The sequence below is a fragment of the Rhipicephalus microplus genome, chromosome 7 (assembly GCF_043290135.1).
Source record: "Rhipicephalus microplus isolate Deutch F79 chromosome 7, USDA_Rmic, whole genome shotgun sequence".
NCBI classification, from domain to species: Eukaryota; Metazoa; Arthropoda; class Arachnida; order Ixodida; family Ixodidae; genus Rhipicephalus; species Rhipicephalus microplus.
The window spans coordinates 21,521,259-21,543,506 of NC_134706.1; the positions used below are offsets into that span (position 1 = coordinate 21,521,259).

Here is a 22,248-nt window from a genome sequence, read left to right on the forward strand (position 1 = left end):
TAACATTCATTACAGACAGATCAAAATAAGTAATAACCGTTTAATAAAACGAACGGGCAACTAGGTGGGCGTAGCTTCCACTATCGGTGCAAGGATAAAGTGGTGGTGCGAATCGGTTCCTAGTTGCCCCTGGTGATACGAAGTAATGCGAAGTGGTCCTATGTTCTACAAAGCAATGGCAAGTAATGGCAAGTTCCATTAGAGTCCATAACAGTCACCTTTCGCTGTTGCAGCCATACCATTTTGTGGACTACATCGAACAACTCAAGTACAGCAGCCTCGCTTGGCAACGCACCACGAATCCCTACATGTGCGTCACGCGCTTGTAGCGGCGCCCCCACGCGTCAGCTTTATTCAGAACTAAAAGGTGCGTGCCCTGTTGACCGTGACGTCACCTCTGGGGCCCGAGTGTTTGCGCGCAATGGCCAAGTAGGCGGGGCTGGTGACGGAGCGTCCTCTGGGCAAGCGAATCAGGTGTCCAACAGCGCAACCACTTGCTTATCAGCCTGGGCGCATGAAAAACAATTGGATATTGAGTTCCATAAACCAATAATTTGGGTTTCCAATCATGTGACTTTATTAGCAGCGGCCTTCGCGAAAAAAAATCCCAAAGTTACGCAGAGAACCAGATCAAGACGTGTAAGTTCGGCTGCACCAATTTTATCTTTGTGCAGTACTCACGGATTGGAATGGAACAATTTTAAGGCAAAGTAACACGCATATTTTCGTTTCCTCCGTCTTCCGTTATAGTCATATTGGTGTAGTTTCAACTCTATCGCATAGATCCCAGTCGACAAAATCCTTAGGTACCAGTTCCATCGCGACAAGACGTGGGTATCTCGGTGAACTCCACAGCAATCATTCTGCTACAAAAAATGATGGCCTGTTTGATTCGCGAGTACTGTACATTCTTGCAATTCCAATGAAGACGTCGCTTCAAAGGATTAGGTCTTACCTTAAATGACCCTTTAAATAGTGTGAATTTAAGGACAAGAGAGCAGTTTTTTCTCGTATTCACTACCTATACGGCAGGTGCTATGTCCTCCAAACCACTTATTTCTTTACAAAACAAGTGCATAGTATCAACGCTAAGCGTTCATCCTCTCAAGATCAATCGCTTTCCGGCTACACGCTGTCTTCTCGACTGGCGCGTGTACACGACGCACAAAGCAAAGTAAAATCAGTTCTTTGCCAGCGATAGTCACAAAAGACAATGCAAAACCGGATGAAAGAGGTGTCTTCAAGAGCCAGTGCACGATACAGTGAGTTGACGCGAGAAAACGAATCTAAGATTGAGGAAGAATCAACATAAGCGCTAACGAAGAACTGTGCGCAAATGTATCTTAAAGCATCATACACAAAAAATAGGGAATCCTAAATCTTTGCCTTTAGGAGTTGAACGCGATCACGACGTGCCGTCTCTAGTGCGCACTTGAAGCACTGAGTGCATGAAACCTCTTCGAATTTTCTATGCACCCACTACGTGGCCTTAAACGGGCCCTCGAACACTTTTCAACCCCCCACTTTTCACTCGTGGACTGTATAGAATGACGCACGGAAAAATCAGTGCAGCAAGAACGGCAGCAATAGCGGCACGCAGCACAAAGTTGTTCAGTTTAAAAAATTCAAACTACAAGAAAAAAAGCCTACCCTCTACTCAAATTTCGCGGGGTGACATGACCACTTTTCACTTCCTGTTTCACGTTGCAGGAGTCCTCCAATGACACGGGCTGAAAGCTCTCAAATAGAGGAAGCTCGTACACCATTGTTGCCTGTTCAGTCAAATGTGTTTATTACGCTGTTGTTATAGCAACAGGCAACATGGTGCCTGACCACGCCGTTTTGTTTACGCGGTCGAACAGCTGAATAAAGATGGTAGAAATGAGCCTCCCCGACTTGTAAGAACTCAAGCAGGTCCTTTTGCTTCGGAGCGAGGCTTTACACATCCTGTGATAGGCTGCGCTAATCGTCGTCATTTCCGCCCGCGTAGTTCTAGCGAGCGCCACTGTGCGCCGACGCGGTCGGCAGCAATGAGGTGACTTTATTGCACGATTAATATACTAAATGATATGATATCGGTGCTTTGACCTGTACTAAAATTATCCCCGGCCATCGGTCTATGCCAAACACATACAAAATATATGTGCTTCAAAAGTGTTGGAGGGCTCCTTAAAGGGAATAGGCGCAGTAGCGTGTGCGCCTTTTGTAGTGGGGTAGCGGCTTTCAACCACGGAGCCATTATGATATTCACATATGCCGACACCGTTGGCAATGGTCGCTTGTACCACTCAATGTAACTGCAACATTTCATATTGCATTGTGAAGCATGCGTACCGGAAGCGTGTGTTTGTGAAACATGAAAGCCACTTTCACTGTTTTCACAAGCAGAGACATCGCAGTGTGGCAGAACATTCGCTTGCCTTGTAAACAACCGGGTTCGATTTCCCCTTGGGTAAACAACCCTGGTTCGGTCCCCACTGTGCTCAAAGATTTTTTATCACTTTTTTATTGGCATGATTCTCGATTTTTCGGTCCCGCATAAGATGATTTTTCGCTCGCAACCAACGACGCCGACACAGACGTCGGAATTGCTGCGAAACGAGCCTTTCCACGCTATCGCGTTATAAGGGATACGTAATCACAGTGGCAAGTTTAATTTACGTAATGTTCAGAAAGAAGCATCAGAGAGCATTCGGGTGAATCAAAGACTACATGAGAGTACGTGGCTTTCCGGGATTTTCGCGATCAGGTTAAAGTCTCCGTTTCACCAAGACTTAATGCAAAATAAACTGCCCCACAGGCACGTTGATAGCAGCACTCAGTTTATTCAAATGACATCATAAAAGAAGAGGCAATGTCAAATTTAAAACATTTACATGTCCGAGATAAATGTGAAGCCAGTAAGAGTAATGAACATGAGCAAGAGATTTGGTCACAAGACATGCCTATAAAAATTAAAACGCAATACTAATGAAGCACTTGTGGTTCATATTGTCGTAACGAAAGCAGGTTCGTATGATAGGCGAATTCTGACATTTTTCTTCTTTTCTACCTACAATGCGCACAACAAAGTACCTAAAAACAAAGCCATATGAGAATTCTGACAATGGTAACTGATGAAATTAAATGTACTTTTACGGTATCAAAGAACATGACTGTCCTTTTCGTCTTGTTAGGCTTGCTCAAAACGCGACCCTACCCTCATAATTCTCCTATACGGGTCTAAAGATCGGATGTCTTTGGAAATATGCCCGTGCCTTTGACCTGTTGCTTGAGGTTGTCGACTCTACTCATGAGAGCATTCGTGCCTCGAACAATCTCGAAGGCATCCGCGCAGCGCGGGGAGCGGTCCTTTCCTAAAATATAGTGCGCGGCGCACGTCAGGTGTCCAGTATTGCGGCTGATGACGTCTTCAATGACGAACCACTCATCGTCCACACAGTCTGTGCGTTCCAGGACATTCAAATAAGACATGGTCACGTTATCGCGAAACTTGGCGGCTATCAACCGAACGAACGTGTCGTTTTCTGCGTTGTCCACGGATGAGAAGATGAGCCAACACAGGGTCTTGCTGGCACAAACTTCGTCAGCCAGGAAACGCAAGTTCTCCTCGCCCACGTAGAAATCAGTTATCCGCAGAATTCTGATCGCCGAGTTCTTGAAGATTAAGTCGAGGAGTACGCTGTAAGGTTGCTTTGCCGATCTAAGAGTACGGCCGAGATGCGCTTCGTCACGTCCTGTTAGCGAAAGCTGCCTTAGCGATACAGCGGTGCTCAAGTACTCGCTCAGCTTGCGGAAAGCCAGGACGTTTGAGAGGAATCCCCGAGCCAGCTGGAGTTCGAGCATGGTGACCCGATAGCAGTAGCAGGCTAGCTGGACTGCTTCTGCAAACGCTTGTGGACCCGTCTCGGCGAAGGACCTGATCACCACCTTAGATAACGCCTCCGGATACTCTTGAAGATTAGATAGCGTAGAAGAATCGACGTAGTAGACCTCCTCTATGTGGACCCGGCTAAGCATTCCGGCCTCCCTGATGACTCGGCAGACTGCCTTCAGTTCGTCCAACGGCACCTTTCTCAGCGATACTGCTTTGAGAGACTCGATGGCAACGGCGGTGTTCAACAGATCCCGCAGTTCGTTCAGCTTGAGTTCATCGTAACTGAGGGCCATAAAAGAGAGTTGAACCGGCGCCGTAAAATCGAACATCTCCATCCAGAGACAAGTTTGGTCATCGTCTGCAGGTATACCGGTCGAGCATCGTTGCAGCCAGTCCTTGGGGCTCCAGAGACAGTCGCCTATGTCCAGAATCTCGAGGCAACCTTGTCGGGAAACGAGATAAGCCAGCAGAGCCGCGCAGTCGGGCGATAACCGGAAGCTGCATAGTCGGAGCTTACGGAGCCTGGTGCTGAAGAAGAGGGGTGAGACGATGCTTTTGATAATGGGGTCGGTGAAGTAGGGACACCCGGGTTCGCCTTGCACGCTCAGAGAGGTTAGCCGTGTGCTGTTGGCCAGGAAGTCACAGAATACGGAACGTTCGTTATCCTGGCCCGTATTCAGGATGCTATATTGAACAGACAATGTCTCGACAGTTTCGTTGCGCAGGAGTGCGTCGCTTAGACGCTTACCGGTTTCGTCGTCGTGAAAGATCCCCACTGTTGACAGGGTTGTCAGACACGTGGTGTCCACAAGAAGCGGACAAAGAGCGTCCTGAACAAACAAACGCGGTAAGGTGCTGTCCAGCGCCAGCTCACGCAGGTTCGTCATAGTGCCAATGGCTTCAAACAGGTCCGAACGGACGCTTCTGTGGGTAGAAAAATGGCAAATTTCGGCAGGATAAGTGTATCTGACAGGGAAAACAGTGTGCCTAACTAACTTTTCTTTCATTTGTACACACTAATTGCACTGAAGTAGACATCACATTGAGAGGGATAACAAACGCGGAGTTCATTCAAACAGCCAATAATGGTAATATGTCGGGTTTTACGTCCCAAAACCCCGATATGACAGAGACACCGTAGCGCAGGGCTTCGGAAATTTTGACCATTCGGTGTTATTTGTCGTGCACTGACATCGCACAGTACACAGGCCCCTGACATTCATAAACCAACTACAAGCTTCACAGTGAAAAATATAACCATCTTCATTCTCCGCCTACTTATGTCTACGATATAATCAAGGCCTCTCTAAGTTATCTGCAGTTTATTATGATCTCTGCGAGCTGATTTAATTTCTATCCGGCAAAGTTTTTCACTTCGTCACTCTTTGTAACGCTCTGCTATCTTCGACTGCGTTTCTGATCCCATAGTAAAACACTACTGTTGCTTTTACTGTCCAGTGGTTGCGCCTGACGCGACCACCCATATACTGTGGAATATGTTAGTAGTGTGATGGTACGACTGCATAATGCGCAAACACAGCATACACCTGCGGAACTGATTACCTAAACGTTACAAAACATGCCAATAAAGTGCAATGCTGGGCCAGTCGGTACAACATAATGTGGAAATATGTGAGCGCACAAGGTAGAAGCTTGACAGGAAAGACGCTCAACTTACAGTTGATTGATTGATTGATATGTGGGGTTTAACGTCCCAAAATCACTATATGATTATGAACTTAAAAAAAACATTCATTGCACGAGAACAAAAACGCGCAGGCGCAACCAACTATATATCACCTCAAGGTGCCACCCAACCCCCTCCCCCCTTTCAGTGTTCCTTCGGTAGCACTAAGTGAAATTGATGTGTCTTTTTTAAGCTGTTGAAGTAGATAAACGTTTACCGTCTTTTCTTTGGGGGGAGTAGCATGAGGTGTGGTACCTTGAAGTGATAGTTGGTTGCGCCTGCGCGTTTGTGTTCTCGTGCAATGATTGTTTTCTAATAAAAGTTCGGTTGTAAGTTGAGCGTATTTCCTGTCAAGTGTTTTTCCTTCTACCTTGTGCGCTCATGTATTTCCACAAAAACATGCCACACGTCCAAAATATCATAGAATCAGACTTGGCAGTAAAGTTTTATAGAGATGCTTCACTTATTCATCAGCTTTAGCATTTCAGTACGCTCATTAGGGTCAACTAGTACGGCCACTCGATAAAAAAATCAATTCCTTATTAATGATTGATGGGGTTTATCGCCTCAGAACTACCGTACCGTAGTGGAGGGTTCCGCGAATTTCGAACATCTGGTGTTTTATTAACGTACACCTAAGTTTAAGCACGTGGGCCTCAAGCATTTTAGCCTTCATCGAAAACGCTGCCGCCGCGGCCACAATTATAGATCCCGCACCCTGCAGGTCAGCAATCGAGTGCCTTAGCGACTAGACTACCGTGGCGGGTAATTCCTTAATAGCGGCAACAAACTGTGCAATGGCATTCTATCCATGAATTGATAGAGCTACATTTGAGCGTGAACATATTTTTTGTGCGTAAGAATAATGAGCACATGTTCTGCTATATAAATCGAAATCAACTGAAAAAATGCAGCTTGAAATACACAAACTAGGAAGGCCTCAACGAGTGAAAGCTAGGCTAGTTTACAAGTATTGATCACGAAAAAAAATCATAAGCTATTTCGTGCCGTGCGGAATAGTACATTCCCAAAACGAGAGCCGCAGCTTTCTGCGTTCATATTACGCTTCTTTTACCCCCCGTATTCACAAACGCTCCTCGACTCGACTTGCTCCTTTTACTTGACAGAATTGCGCACTCCGCCGCTGCTCGGCTGAAAATGACGCTGCGCTACTCAAGAATAGCAGCGAATTACCACTGATATGCAGTGATTTTCCCTGCCTAGAGATGGCGCTCCTGTCGGCTTTCTCAAGTGAAGGTGGAGCGATGAGTGAAGGGGCGTGCTAGAATACGGGGGTTAGAGACTCGTTACACTCCCTGCTGTAGCTAATGTAGCTGAACGTTTAGAAACGTTCATCACTTCACCGTATTCAAACGAGGCTAAACAAATCGCAACAAGGCAGGAGTTGACGTTATGCATTACATTAATTCTGTATTGTAGAGGTCTAAGGAAAGTAAGAGGTGCCAGCGTCATTTTTAGGAAGGCTAACGCTCGAAGACGTCGCAAGGAGCCTCGTGGCGCACATGTGGCATGGCGCAGCAGCAATTCTTGGCCAACACCCCGCAGTGGGTATGCGCCACAGCTAATGGGTGGACAATAACAGCAACAAAGTGTCAAAATAAAAAAAGAGCTGAGTGTGGTGCTTTCTACAGCTATATGCTCCACTCACATACGTCTTGATATTCAACTTACGAGTTCCTGGTGATATCCAAAGTTTCTTGTAACGCTTCAGCAAAAAAAGTTCGTTTTTTTTTATCACTGCCACTATCACAGCTTCAGATAGCGGCTCTCGTAGCAACATAAAGTTTTAAAAAAAATCAGAACTGCATGCACGGCTACATGCGACAGAAAAATAAATCGAATGGTACCATTGTTCCCCAAGTTTTACATTTCGAAGCCCACGGCGCCACGTAACATGCCTGAAAAGAAGTACATGGCCAAGTACTGGCACGTTTATGCATCACAGTTGATTTATGAATGACAGTCGTACATACAATGTTAACGTCGTTTCTTCGGCTAACAATAAGTTGTGACAGTTTGGGGAACGAATTAGTCGGTTAAGTAGGACTGACATTTGTGTGGCGAAACGTACCAACAAGTTTCCGGACGGAAGTAAGAGTATAGTTCAAAATGTTGCTTGACTCTGCAGCCGCTCGCACGTCAAACGCGTCGTTGCAGTAAACAGATCATAATGGGGCATAAGCATTCCTTAGGCGGAGAATCATCTTTGCACTGTCTGCACTGTCGCGGTTGCAAACTCGTTCCCTGGTTCAGTAAATAGTCCGTTTCAAAAGACACGGCAGTGAAGAAACACGTTTTGTATGATCAAGTAAATCGGCAGTAGTGAAAGCCCATCCATGAGGATGCCTTCGTTTAGCTTGCATGGAAAAGAAATTGAAGCTCTACGTCGCTTTTCTTCGAGCACACATGCGCAATCGCCTGATTCGAAGACTGTGCTACCATCCTCGAGAATGCACAAATACGTTTTGTGTCTGCCGCATTTTTCGCCAGCTCAGCACAGTGTCAGTTGATAGTCGGTGTTATCGTTATCTGGTGCTGTTCTTTCTTCATGTATCCGCACCCAATGCCTTTCACGAAAAAAAAAAGACCTGCGCGTACGCATTCCCGAAGACTGTCAGCAGCCCGGTTGCTTTGATTAGTCATATGCGGCCCACACTGGTTCAATGTGTGCGAAGTAACACAAGGCGATGTAACACAAGTATAAACGAACTTTTTGAGCATAACTCATTAACGCATGAAAGACGAATGCGAAGGAAATAGGCCGCACGCAATGCTAACTTCACGTGAATAATTACTCGCTGAAAAACGTACAACATTAAAACTGCCCCACACAGAAAAAAAAAATTCTCACTGAGGGCGCCCGCATTTACTACTGAAGGTTGAACCTCTTTAATCCCCACAATACACACTTAACCGAGGAGTTAAATGATGAAATTCATTTCAAGGTATGCGCATTACTTATTTACGAGAGCCAGCGACGGAACACTAACCCCCGTATTCACAAACGCTCCTCGACTCGAATTTCAGCCTTCACTTGACAGAGTTGAGCACTGCGCTACCGCTCAGCTGAAAACGACGCTGCGCTACTGAAGAATCCCAGTAGACTATCGCTGATATGCAGTATATTGCCGTGCCTAGAGACAGCGCTCCAATCGGTTTTCTCAAGTGAAGGGGAAGCGTTGAGTGAAGGGACGTTTTAGAATACGGGGCTTGGACACCTTTTCTCACGTAATCTGCTTGCAGCACTTGCTAGACACATCAGTGGCAGATCCTCTCCACTTTCTTCACCGTGTATTTTTTTCCGCACTAGTCACTTATGTTTCAGGTCTATTCGCACCAAGCAGCCCAACTCGCGTATATAAAAGTGGAATCCTGCACCTCCCGCGATTAAGCAGCCGTACAGACTACACCGGCCACAAGTCCCTCTTGCATTCCAGGAACAGCGTTTCGGGTTGTACTCACGTGTACTCGCAAAGCCGCCAGACGGTCAACGCTTGGAGGCTCGTGTTTTGGCGAAGGGCCGAGACGACCAACTCCCGGCACTCGCCGAGTCCAGCGCCTTCCACGAGGGCTTCGTCCAGGTGCAGGCTCTCGACGCAGCCGTGCCGTACCAGGAGGACGTGAAACAGAATCCTCGCGTCACGGGTGCGCGCCTGGTGTGCGCAGCCGCCACCGTCCTTGTAGACAACTAGTTCCAGCGAAAGTCTACCGGGAACCCGGAATTCTCGCAGCTGTAAGCCGACGTGCCACAGGACGTAATTCCAGCTGGACAGGTTATCGAAGACATGACAGAGGGACGACGACGGACCACTAACGCCGTCTTCGCCATCGCCACCTTTCGCGCAGCAAGGGACGTTCAGGCCTAGTTCCGGAATGCGTCGGTCGAGTTCGTCAAGATCTATTTCTTCTGTTCCGATGCTTATTTTTTGGCTCATATCCGTTTTGCAGGCAACAAGGCGGCCGTTAATTACTGAGACCCTTGTACTTGAAAGTGAAGACGCTTAGCGCACACAGCTAGACCACGCCGTTTCTCAATGCTAAGCTTCTATGCCAATTATTTCACTGAACGAAAGCGGAATGTGGCAAAGCTTGTCCCCAGGGCTTGACATCACATCAGATATGAAGCTGCTTATTATCGCTTGAATACATCTCAGTCGTTGCTCTTTTGGGCAAGCGTTGGATTGATCGTGCAACTTTTATCGTTGAAGAACGAGAAACTTTTCTTTGGCTCCGTGGCATCGCGGAAACAAATAAATCAGATACGAATCCTATTGTACGACTTTCTTGTCATTTATACCACGTGACTGCCCGCTAGTATACTGTAAGGAATGTTGTCGATGAGACAGGAACAAGTAAAAAAATACAATGATGCAGAGGCTAGCCAACGTGACAAGGCTGCTAAGAGCTATCTTTTTTGTGTGAAAAATGTCCCTTTCTTCGCTTTGCATATAAATAGCTACAAATTAGTACCTCTCAATGGTCCTGGCAAGAATCGATCAACACAAATTATTTCTAAACCTGCGAGGAAAGATGGTATATCACAATGAAGGCATCCTCCTTGCATCTGTGATAATTCGCAATAAAATGAAATTAGGAGGGTATTTGAGTGCCGAAATCATGATACGATATACAGTCACATCACAGAGGACGACATCGTAACAACCTGAAACATGGGGGGTGGGGTTTGTTTACTATTCATAAAAATTCACGTACGCAGCTCCTTTTAAAGTTGTTGTGTCCGGAAGTACAACCCGCGTCTTCGATATTTCAAGCGCGACACCCTGCAGGATACCCTACGGGCAACAATGGAAACCATCGCGAAGCAACAAGCCAACTGCTGCCAGAACGTACTTTTCCTATGATTTCGTGTGATTCTCGCAAGAATTAAAGTCAACAGCACGGGATTCAACAATAGCGTTAGTGTGAATCGTTACAGCGAGCATAATTTAAACTTTACTATAATATGTAGGGTTTTACATTTCAAAACCGCGATATTGCAATGAAGGACACCGTTCAAGAGTGCGTCGTAAATTTGGACCATCCGCTGTTCTGTAACGTGTAACATTGCAGAGTGTACGTGTGCCTCATATACCATTTCACCTTCATCGTAGCTGCTACCGCCACAGTACGGATCAAACCCACGACCTTCGGATCAGCAGCCGAGCGCCGTAGTCACTGACTGACCGAGGCGGACCATATCATCTTCGCTACAACATTTACGCTTAGTTCACACTGGAGCATCCGCTTTTTACAGCGAGTGGGATTCTCTACCAAAACACACCGTCGTTCACCACTGGACGCGCGCCGCACCCCCGAATAGCTACAGAGCGCCATCAGCCGACTGAGCAATGAACCACGGGGCGAACGCGGGATGGATGCCCTCCGCGGCTCACAGACGGGGGATGCCAACAACGCTACGCCAGACTGTATTGAAATCAGGTTGGGTACACTCCGATTATTAGAGCGCTATAGCTTTCACTTCTTTAAAGGGGCCCTGCAACACTTTTTGGAGCATGGCCAGAGAACGCTGCCGATCAGTATTAGAGGCTCCCGGCAACACGCGAACGGAATAATATAGCACAGCACGTGGTCTGGAATTGACGATAAATTATCAAAGTCAGCCAAAAACTTGCTTTCTTTTCCCTCGACAAATCACGTTATATGCCCAAAAATCATACGTAAACGACCCATCTATGAGCCATTGGCTGATTTTAACATGACACGCCCGCTCGTTACAGAGATCGCCACGGGAGGCCGCTGCTTGTCTACGCGTGCATGCACGATCACACTGAAAAAGCCACGCGTTCAAAGAAAAAAGTGCTCAAGGTCGCGAAGCGCGCGTGACGTTCTTCTGCAGCCCTGCCGTCCCTTCCTGCTTAGCTTCCAGCGCTTTCGTCGGGACGAGAAAAGAGAGAATGAAATTGCAGCATGCGACAACTCTTTGTAACTCCACTCGCACTGGACGGATTCTTAAAATTTTTGCGGCGTTGAATTTATGAGGCAATAAGCTCTTCCAGTGAATTAATCGCATGGTAGCTCAAAAAAGTGTTCCAGGGCCCCTTTAAACGGCTTCACTGACAACTTAGCACGCAGAAGCAGTACTGCTTACTTAGCTGGCAAGCCGCTGTCTTGTAATGCATGAACCAAAAAAAAAATCGTCGACGCCAGCGGTGCTGGCGTATTCGTCTTGTCATGCAAGACCACGATAAGCTCGGCTACGCCAACTGCTTCCTCTTCCACGAGATCGGGACGAGAAATACTACACAAAGTGAGCTAAATTCTATTTCGTTACATTGATTGATTGATATGTGGGTTTTAACGTCCCAAAACCAGCATATGATTATAAAAGACGCCGTAGTGGAGGGCTCCGGAAATTTCGACCACCTGGGGTTCTTTAACGTGCACCCAAATCTTAGCACACGGGCCTACAACATTTCCGCCTCCATCGGATATTTCGTTACATTAAGTTACGTGCAATGCGACATGACAAGCGAGGCAGGCTTGGCAGCACTCTTTTTTTTTTTCAAGTACCCCGGCTAGTGCTCCTATTCGTTCACGGCGAGCCGATCCGGTGGCAGACACCATGAAAATCGAGCGATCGGTGCGGAGAGGGCCCGTTCGGCGGATCTCGCCGCCGCCGAATCGAATTTGGAGCCCTTTTGTGCGGCCGGAACGCTCAGTGTTAATGAGTCATCAGTCACGAAGGCGTCTGAGAAAACATGTGCTGAAATATCTGAAAGAACCACCGATGCTTCATTTGTCATCCGACTGTCACACGCACCGAGAAATTTTCTGAGTGCGCAAAAGCGTGTCTTATCTTTATCGCTCGCATGCGCGATATCACGGAGCAAGCGCCTTGCGATGGTTGATGAGCGACCAGGTGGGTCATACCATTCGGGCTAGTCATTGCATCGTCATGGACTAAGTGGCACCCATGGGTTGAGCTCTCTCATTCCCGCCCGCCCCCCACACTTTTTTGTTATTTCCATTTCCCAAAAAGTGTACATACTTGTCCACCAACGAAATAAACGCTCATATATTCTTAACGGGAGCCATGTCCCGTCAGTCTTTCTCGACCGTGTATCTGCACTGCTTCCTGCTATGAAACCCAGCCAACGAGCTCAAGCTTATGCCGGCCTATAAACGCCCTTCCGAAGGTTGTAAATTACATATGTGCTATGCGATGACAGCCGCGCACAAAACCGGCTTGCTGACGCAGGCACGTTGTAGTAGGCGCTTGGGGTAAATGTTTATTGCCAGAGGTTCTCCCACATTTCGTCCTCGGGGAAATGTTGCCACTTGTCTGGCATCAAACCCACAAACTCGAGCTTGGTAGTGCCTCGTTCTAGCCATTTATCTGTAGGGGTGGGTGACGAATATATCCCATAAGGCGGGCATCAACAACGCGACAAGTGTTAACATCTGTATACCCTTTTACAGGGTTGCTTGAACATGTCACGTTAGGAGTTTTATGAAACATTCAATTTTTTTTACACAACTATGAAAATAATTAGTTAGCTGGCAGATACGGCTTCAGAAAGTGATGGTGATTCTTTGTATTTGGCTATCTATTTTAGAGGCGTGTATAGTGATTGCAATCATTGTGCCATTAGCTTAATTTATGGACAGAACGTAATATTTCCTGTTTTTTACGTGCCAATGCCCCTGTGTGTTCATGAGAGATGCCGTAGGGTGGGGGACTCCACGAATTTCAACCATCGGGCGTTCCTCAACGGTCTCTGCCACCGCACAGTGCACGGCCCTCTATCAGTTCATATCGACCGTCACTGCCGTATCGAATTCGCAATTTCGGTTCTCCAGCCGAGCACGGTCAACACGAATCCACCATGGATTACTCTATACAGCTACTGTTGCGGTCATAACAAATGCAATTTATGATTACTGGGCAAAGTTCAATGCAATGCGTCCAAATGTTCTCACAAATCGCTTTACCTTTAAAAACTTCAGCGACCGTACTTTTCTGAAGAAAAAAAAAACAGCACGGCTGATCTCTGGACTACGGCAAGGTTACATCAAAGGTACTTTATTAGCTAGTTTTTAACGTCCCAACACAACCTTATTGTGAGAGTCGCCGTACCGGAGGGCTCCGAAAACTTCGATCACCTATGTTTCGTTAGAGTGTGCCTAGATGGCAGCACAAGTCTCGAGTACTTTTGCCTCCGTCGAAAATGCGGCTTCTGTGGCCATAATTCAACCTCGATTCAAGGGAGAGTCGGGTGTTCGTGAAAGCGCGTTTTAGGAGTGCGAAACGAGGAAGACATGTGGTATATATTATTGCTTTTGTGGCTTTTCGGCACTACACGAAATTTAGTTTCTTTTCCAGCCTGCATTCTGAAATGAGCTGTGTCAATCGCAGAAACAAAGCCCGCGCAAGCCAAGCGAACTCGTGGGCGGTTCGTGTCACATGGATATAGATTTGACAGAGCCGCCTTTTATCAAGAAATCTCTAATATCGATGCATCACAGCTGGCCCGCACCATTTGAGACCGCAGTTACGGAGCGAAGACATCAGCACCATTCCAGGCACAGCGTGAAACTCTCCGTGCAGCCAAGCATTCTTTTAGAAATAACTGTAACAGAGGCAAGTATACTAAGCTGATAAGCACATTTATTTCCAAATACTTAAAAATTTTGTGAGAGTCTCACATCGTCAAATACAAAACATGATTTGGCATACATGAAAAAGGTGACCAGGTAGTGGCAATGAACATGAGTGATACTTTTTTTAAGACTTGTGAAAGCTAATTTGGAGCACTAATGAGTAACTCCTGACACCACCCTTGCGAGCAAGTTACGTCAGTACAAACCATGGGTTTCATTTCTGGGGAAACTACTATACAGATATAAAAAGTAAACTCAAAAACGACAAACGATGTCACTGGACGGATGGCTACGAGACCAAGGGTAAATTATGTCTGTGTGAATAGCGTCCGAGAACACAGGCTGTTCTCTTCGTCACTACTGGCGAGTTTTGCTAAAAAATTGTAAAACACTCCTAACAATAAGAACGAATAAACAGTAAACGTTTTGTCAAAAACACGACCACGCAGGAACACAAGCGAATGCTATAAAATATGCTGGGTGATTTCATATATAGCATTCGTATCTGCAGTGATGAACGGCACAGAGATCAAGAAACATGCAGAGAGTACAGAATCAGCTCTCTAGGAAGAGCATCAGGAAGACCAATCGTGCAGTCAATATTATCCTTCATCTACGGGCTTAGTTGCGCTTTTGGCACCATGTTTACTTTCTTTTCTCGAACATGAGCCATCAAGCACAACAGTGGGTACAGAAGTGAACAGAATAGTATAGAACACTGGAACGGTGCCCTGGTGATTGCACGAACGACATTCATCGCGTACACCTATTTTGAAGGAGCCTTAAGTACAGCATGCATGCCGTTCCAGCGATATTCACATGTCTATTGACCGCTGTACGACTCTTCCAAAACGCTTTCCAAAGCACACGTATCTTTCAGCTTTTTTCTGAGCTGCTGGACTCCCTTCCACAGGAAAGGACTTTCCGAGACGACCCCATGAGAAATCACGCAACGCGGCAAGTCTGTGTCGTGGACGACACGGTAGGCAGCGCACGTAATGTATCCCAGGTTGCGACCGATGACATCATCGATGATGAATCTCTCACGCTCCCTGGCACCACTCGCGGATTCCGCCACACGCAAGTAGACGATAAAGTCGTTCTCACGTATGTCCGCGGCGAGAAGCTGCACAAGCAGATCGTTTTCGTTCGGGTCCCAGGACGCGAAGAAGAATCCGTACAGCGTCTCGCTGGTGACAAGTTTCTCGGCTAGAAACCACAAGTTGTCCTGACCCAAGCGAAAACCGTTAAGGCGCAGCTCTTGAATGCCTTCGTTAGCGAAGATCGCGTCGAGAAGAATGCTGTGAGGGTCACTTCCAGGTCTAAGGGTATGCTCGAGATCCGGCCGGTCGTAACCAATGAGAACGAGTTCCCTTAGCGTGGCAGTACTTCTCAAGCACTTGCTCAGCTTGTGAATCGTGCTGACGTCGGATAGGACTTCCTGCGTGAGGAGAAGCTTGAACGCAGTAATGGGGTACCAAGCACAAGCCAAGCGGACCGTGTCCCCAAACAACTTCGGACTCGAGCATCCGACCGAGCCAACACCCACCTCACGTAACACTTGGGGAAACTCTCGAAGCTCGACTAGCGCCGCGTAGTCGACGTGGTGAAGGCCTTCAAGCCGGACTCGACCAGTCATTCCGGTTTCCCGGATCGCACGGCAAACCAGGCTCAGAAATTGACGTGGCACGTCTCTCAGCGAGATGACCTGTAGGGATTTGATGCCGATGGCGGTGATGAAAAGAGGCCACAGATCCTGCGGCCTCAAGCCGCGGATGCTTAGCGCTAAGAAGGACAGTTTCATTCGCGCGGTGTGGTCGAAAGCCCAAATCCAGGCACATGTTGACTGGATGAGTGCGCGACGATACGTTTGCTGGCCGTCCTTAGGTCCAGCGTTGCCTCCGCGTTCGGGCGAAGGCTTGGGTTGCCACCGACAGCCGCTGATGTCGAGGCTTTCCAGGCTCCCATCTGTCCGAGACACGAGGCCAGCGAAGAGGATCGCGCAACTGGAGTTTAGCAGATAGCCAGCGAGACGCAGCTTCTTAAGTTTCCCGCGGACGACCAGTGGGGCAATAATGGCGAGGAGATCCACGTATGTTCTCTCGGGATCCGCAGCCTCGCCTTCCACGCTCAGGCTTGTTAGCTGCAGGGTGTTGCTCAAAAAGCGTGAGAATCGGGAAAGTCCGCTTCGCAGGTACGACTGCACGATGCTGCCGTGTAGGGACAGATTCTCAACCGTGTCATTTCGTTGTAGTGCGATGATCAAGATTTTTCCACTTTGCTCGTTGAACACGAGGCCTGGCATCGACAGAGTGGTCAGGCACGTCGTGTTCACAAGAAGCAGACAAATTGAGTCCACCAAGACCAAGGGCGCCGCGCTGCGGCCCAGGACGACAAGCTCTCGCAGGTTTCTCATCGTGAAGATGGTTCTGAAGAGATCTCCTCGAATGCTCCTGCACAAAATGGCGGCAGTGTGGTTGAATGTGCTAAAGCTGTACTGAGCCGACTGAGTTCAGGTTAAAGTGGAAGCTCGAACAGACAGAAGTTTCTTGAACACGCAAGTCGACTTGTCGTCAGGGATGTAACTGCCCTTAAAAAGTCAAGACCACTTGACAAGATTATTGGCTATCCAGACACCTTATGTTCACTAATTTTTCATTTCAATGTTTTACTCAAGACTATCTTTAAGCGGAACGAATCTTTCACTGAAATAATGCTCTTGAGGAAAAAAGGAGCAAATCCTCGGTACCTGTGTTGAACCCTTGCCCCCGTGTTCACAAACGCTCCTCGACTTAACTTTCACTCTTAACTTGACAGGGTTGAGCCCTGCGCCACTGCTCGGCTGAAAATGACGCTGCGCTGCTCAAGAATAGCAGCAGATTATCACTGATATCCAGCGACTTGCCCTGCCTAATCTGTAGGCTGGAGTTCTGGTTAGAAATGACGAGCTGACAGAACAGTACCCACACACGACGACCGCCGATAGCATGCATGCACAAGCCATTCCTGAAGCTCTTTAAAATGGATCGCATCAATTTACAAGCGTAGTTCGTTGGTACCTTGGCTTTCACGAGCCAGAATTATCTAAGGACATCTACGGTGTGGCTAGGCGAACCTAACGAATCCAAATAACAGACGCTTTCAGCCTCTACTAATTAGACAACAGGCGGCCAATGAATTAAGCGCTGACAAAGCAAGCAGAGCGTACTGACCTGTAGTCGCTGAACAGACTGCCGAGAAACAACGTCCGTAAGCTCGTGTTTTCCCAGAGCGGCGAGACGACGCACTCCCGGTACTCGCCGAGTCCGCTGCCTTCGATGAGGACGTCGTCGAGGTGCAGGCTCTCGACGCAGCTGTGCCGAGCAAGGAGGACGTGGAAGATAATCCGCGCGCTGCGACTGCACGCTCGCTGCCTGTCGCCGCCACTGCCTCCGTAGACTAGCCGTACCAAAGACAGCTTGCCTGGACCACGGAGCTCTCGCAACTGCAAGCCAACGTGCCATAGCAAGCGGTTCCAACGGGAGAGACAATTGAGGATGTGACAGAAGGACGTCGGAATGCTGCGGCCATCGTCGTCACCACCTCGAGCGCTGCAAGGAATGTTCAGGTTCAGTCCTGGGAAGTCACGGTCATCGAAAGGCTGCTGTTCCTCCCTGATCTGTTTCCTGTGGCCCATGCCGTGATGGTCGTTAGCCACTGGAGGAAACGCCCTTGCGCTGCTCGAGAAAAAAAAGGCGGCCGAGCGAGAAACCAGACCACAGCTATCCCTAGTCCTTATACGCGCGGAGCTCGCCACGCTCGAGTGCTGCTTTCTGGATCATACCGGCGAGGCATATCGACTACGCTTCGTAGGGGATAGCCCACATCTAATAATTCATCATTTGGTGGCATCGCATGCGTACCGTGGAACTATCTGAAGCCACGCATCAGCGATAGAAATGCCGTGAAATATATTGTGGAACGTGCTGTCCCACCATTCTAAAAAATACAAAAAACACAGTGGGCGGTATACGTACACGTGTTTTTTTTTCATGTACTTGTACGAATCTTGTACAAAGTGCACGATAATAGTAAGTTGTTATCGTCATTGATGAAAAGCTTTCGTTACCTGAAGATTATCGCCCTCGGAAAGGAGATACGGCTCCATTCTGTGTAATGGACCGCAGGTATTTAATACACTAGCAATTGTGTGTGTGCATTATTTTCAAACTTGCTATGTATCCTTTACGTGGCCATTCCAACTCCGGCGATTTTTACCTTTTAAAAAATGGTGGGCGGTGTACGTACGCGTATTTTTATGCACTTTTATATGGTTTGTGACCTCATACTGAATACAATGCTACTCATCGTTCGAATGCCACACGATCACTGCTGTTTTAGACGAAGTGTGCGATAAAAGAAGTTGTTATTGGCATTGATGATATGCTTTCGTTACCCGAAGATTATCGCCCTCGCAAAGGAGATATATCGCAAGGGATGTCTATTCTTTTCTAACGCGATAGCCTTATAGGGACAATAAAGTCAAATGACAATTTACGTCAGAGTGAAAACCAATGTATGACAACATCTAAAATTACAATATTATCAACAACAGTTCCCTCACCGAGAAATTCAGGTAAATGTACAAGAACACATGTGCCACAGTAGGACATTTTGAAAATGACCCCGATGACATCAGATGGACTGCCTACAATTAATCTCTAGTAATCGACCTAACTTCACTAAATAAAGAACATTCCGTGCATCAAGAGACGCAATAAAATGCTACTTGTTCGTTTCTGTTTGATTCATGGAAAAAAGAATCACCGGACGTTACTATCGGGAATGGCACGAGTGGTTCAAAAATTCAATTTTCGCGAGAGAGAATGAAACATTTATTTGCGACCGAGGAAGGAGTGTAAGTGGGTGGGCTCCTTAGTCCATGATTCCATTGGCACGGGCCGCTGTCCTCGCTCGTCTCACGAGAGCCTCTTGGGTCTTCGGATCCGAGCGGGACAGAGGTGCCTCCCACCCTACAGTTTTTTGTTGTGCTCTAGGTTGTAAAGGTGGATTGTGTGGTTTTCGCGTGGTTACCCGGGACAGGTGGTACCATCTAGTGGGTTGCAATTGAAACAAAAGCGTCTACAATCTAGAATTCAATGGCGGGAAATTAATCAATTGCCGTTGTTGCCGCTGTGGCTCCGTCTGCTTTCGATCTGCTGCTACTAGCACAGTAAATCCGGGCAACCTTGTGCATCGCAACAGTGACGTGAATTGGTCCAGTCGGTCCGCTTCTTGGGGCGGGTAATTTGAAGTGCGCTAACCTGACGCGAACCACTAAAACGTGATTTATTTCAAAATAGGCCCTTACCTGACCCAGAAGTAACAGTAGGAGGTTTATGGACCGCTATTTCAAATATCAACGTGAAAATATTAGTGGCCTTTAGTGTCCCTTTAAAGTTCTCGCGCCGCAAAGTTTTTGGTGTCGGTAGCGTACTTGCTTGTAAGCAAAAAACATAGATGGCCGTGAGCAAAAATTTGAGGCAGATGCAGTAAAAATAAACAAGAAAGACGGAGGTGTTTTCACTTTTATTTTTCTTGCGGCACAGCCAGAATGAATAATAATAATAATAATAATAATAATAATAATAATAATAATAATAATAATAATAATAATAATAATAATAATAATAATAATAATAATAATAATAATAATAATAATAATAATAATAATAATAATAATAATAATAATAAATAACAATTATTCTTAATGTTAAAATAATATTACTACTGTCTACTACTCGGAAACTAGGAAGTTTATATAATGTTAACTTATTAACATCATTATCTGTTAACATCATTATCTTGATGTTTTTCACAGTCCTCTGTCATTGCTCTATATCTCAGCTTTGCACTGTCTTAAGATAGTTTTTCATTGTGTATGCATTCTTCTTTTTTTTCGTTTTTCAGAAAGCCTTCCAAATTGTTGTGCATATTTCACTTAATTTTTCACTGCCATTCCATCAATCCCATCCTTTCTTTTATTCCTTTCATTTTGCGCTCATTTCTTTTTTATCTCTGCGTTTTCGCTTTCTTCATTTCCGTTTCAGCTTTTTTTCTGTAGACTGTAATGCGCTGATTCTTTATATTTTATTTTCGCGCGTGCCTGCATTAAGACATTAATGTTGTTCCCGGACAAGGTAAATAATCATAATAATAATTATTATTATTATTATTATTATTATTATTATTATTATTATTATTATTATTATTATTATTATTATTATTATTATTATTATTATTATTATTATTATTATTATTATTATTATTATTATTATGAGTGGTGGTGGTAGTTGTAGTAGTAGTTGTAGTAGTAGTACCATTATTGGAAATTTTATGTCCCGTAAATGTTGAGAATCCTACGCCTCTAAGAGTTGAACGCTATAGCGATATTCTATCCCTAGTGCATACAGAGTTCGAAATGGCTTTTGTAAGTGAAGCTTTCGCACACGGCTGCATTCTGTGTAATGGGTAGCAGGCATCAAAACATGCACCCACCACGCGGCTATTCCAACTCAGGTGATTTTTCCGGGTCAATGGATCTCAACGAAATCGACTGGTTACGTTCATTCGCACGTTTTCGTCATTCGTGCCAAATCACAAGCTTGAGACTTGCGCAGATTCTTTTCAAATTAGTTTTACAGCTTGCCTCCAAACGCTCACATCACGCGGCCATAATTAATGGCAACATTGGGTGTCTGACATTGCTTTTGGCAAAGAGGAATGGACGGAACCTGCTATGAATTGTGTGGATTGAACATTTCTTTTCATTCTGTCATCCTTACTCTTATCAAAGAAAAATATTTTTAGTAGCCCCATTACAAAAGCTAGGAATACAAGTAAATCTACCAGTACTTTTGTCAATTGGCGACACTTCATTTGGTTACTGCCCCAGGGATATATGCCCCACTGTGTTTGATTTCATCAATGAAACTAAAAGATTACCGTTGCTAGTGAGCCCTAACCTTTTCAGATCTTTAGTTCATAATTCGTAGCGATGTCTGTCAAAAACAAGAGATGGTTTGATCGCTTGCTCAGCAAACATTTTTGTTTATTGGTAGTATTATCACTAAACCCTTTTTTTTTCAGATTGGCTTTAGTTTTATTTTAGTTTCATTTAAGTATCCTGCCGCCCGGTTCTTGGCCTATCCCCCTGTGTGGGTGAGCGCCATCTATCTGAGGCCATCAGCATCTGCATCAGTGTGGGTTTGGCCAGCGCTTCCTTGGTTGCGCGTACGATTTCCTTTTCCGTGTTAGTGGGCGCGCGAAGGATGTCGAGTGGTGTTGCGTTGTTGTGGCAAGTGGTATTGCAATGGGTGGCAAGTTGTGTTGCGATAGGAATATATGGCACGATTCGCAATATATTAACCATAACGGCGTAAGCGTTTCAGTCGATCGCCCCAAGCAGAAACTTGGGACGGCCTAGACAAGTAGTGTCATCTAGCAGTTTTATGTGGAATCAGGCAGGTTCTGGCATGGCCGGGCTAGCCTGCACCTGTGCGCACTTCTTTCCGCGCAGGTGCAGTCTAGCCCGGCCGTGATTTTGGCGAAGTATTACGTCATACGTATAAGCGCACTTGGTTGGATTTCGGTTTCGGTATTGCGGTTTTGGCTAATTAAAAATAATTTCGAATTTGGTGAGCATTTCAGCTATCGGGCGCTTCACAAAAATGCCTCAAAGGCACCATTACCCTGACATGGTCAAAACATCACGTTAAAACGCCATGTTAAAAAAGAAGCCCTACTCTGGCAGAACACCCACTTGCTACCCGAATAACCAGGGTGACTGATGATAAGTTCCAATTATGTTTAGGGTATAGTGCAGCGAGATAGAGTACCGGCCCAATACTGCAAGCGGAATAGCACAAAGGCCGCCGTCTTATGCGGGCTTACGTCACGCTATGCACGGTTTTTTATTTGAAAAGCCTGCTCGTGCTTAGTTAAAAACAAAGGCCATTAGCTACAATCAGCAGAGAGAAAACCGGGCGGGGCAATTGCCTGC

At 46.3% G+C, this 22,248-nt stretch overlaps 2 protein-coding genes across 2 annotated transcripts; both read right to left on the reverse strand.

The window, feature by feature from the left end:
- Positions 1-2,805: 2,805 nt before the first annotated feature.
- LOC119179973 (uncharacterized) lies at positions 2,806-9,732 on the reverse strand. The gene is made up of 2 exons (XM_037431103.2): positions 9,048-9,732; positions 2,806-4,801 (listed from the first exon to the last, which is right to left on the reverse strand). Exons 1-2 carry the CDS (start codon positions 9,518-9,520, stop codon positions 3,223-3,225), a joined length of 2,052 nt encoding a protein of 683 aa, XP_037287000.2. The 5' UTR covers positions 9,521-9,732; the 3' UTR covers positions 2,806-3,222.
- Positions 9,733-14,194: 4,462 nt separating this feature from the next.
- Positions 14,195-18,135, reverse strand: LOC142767331 (uncharacterized). Its single transcript, XM_075868816.1, has 2 exons — positions 17,420-18,135; positions 14,195-16,660 (listed from the first exon to the last, which is right to left on the reverse strand). Exons 1-2 carry the CDS (start codon positions 17,881-17,883, stop codon positions 15,031-15,033), a joined length of 2,094 nt encoding a protein of 697 aa, XP_075724931.1. The 5' UTR covers positions 17,884-18,135; the 3' UTR covers positions 14,195-15,030.
- Between the last annotated feature and the right edge of the window lie 4,113 nt (positions 18,136-22,248).

Excerpts from the sequence above, each read along its gene's own strand:
- LOC119179973 (XM_037431103.2), bottom strand. The coding sequence starts at position 9,520 with ATGAGCCAAAAAATAAGCATCGGAACAGAAGAAATAGATCTTGACGAA. Across the intron at positions 4,802-9,047 it reads TGGCGGCTTTGCGAGTACAC|AAGCGTCCGTTCGGACCTGT; the intron begins GTGAGTACAACC and ends TTCTACCCACAG.
- LOC142767331 (XM_075868816.1), bottom strand. The coding sequence starts at position 17,883 with ATGGGCCACAGGAAACAGATCAGGGAGGAACAGCAGCCTTTCGATGAC. Across the intron at positions 16,661-17,419 it reads AGTCTGTTCAGCGACTACAG|GAGCATTCGAGGAGATCTCT; the intron begins GTCAGTACGCTC and ends CATTTTGTGCAG.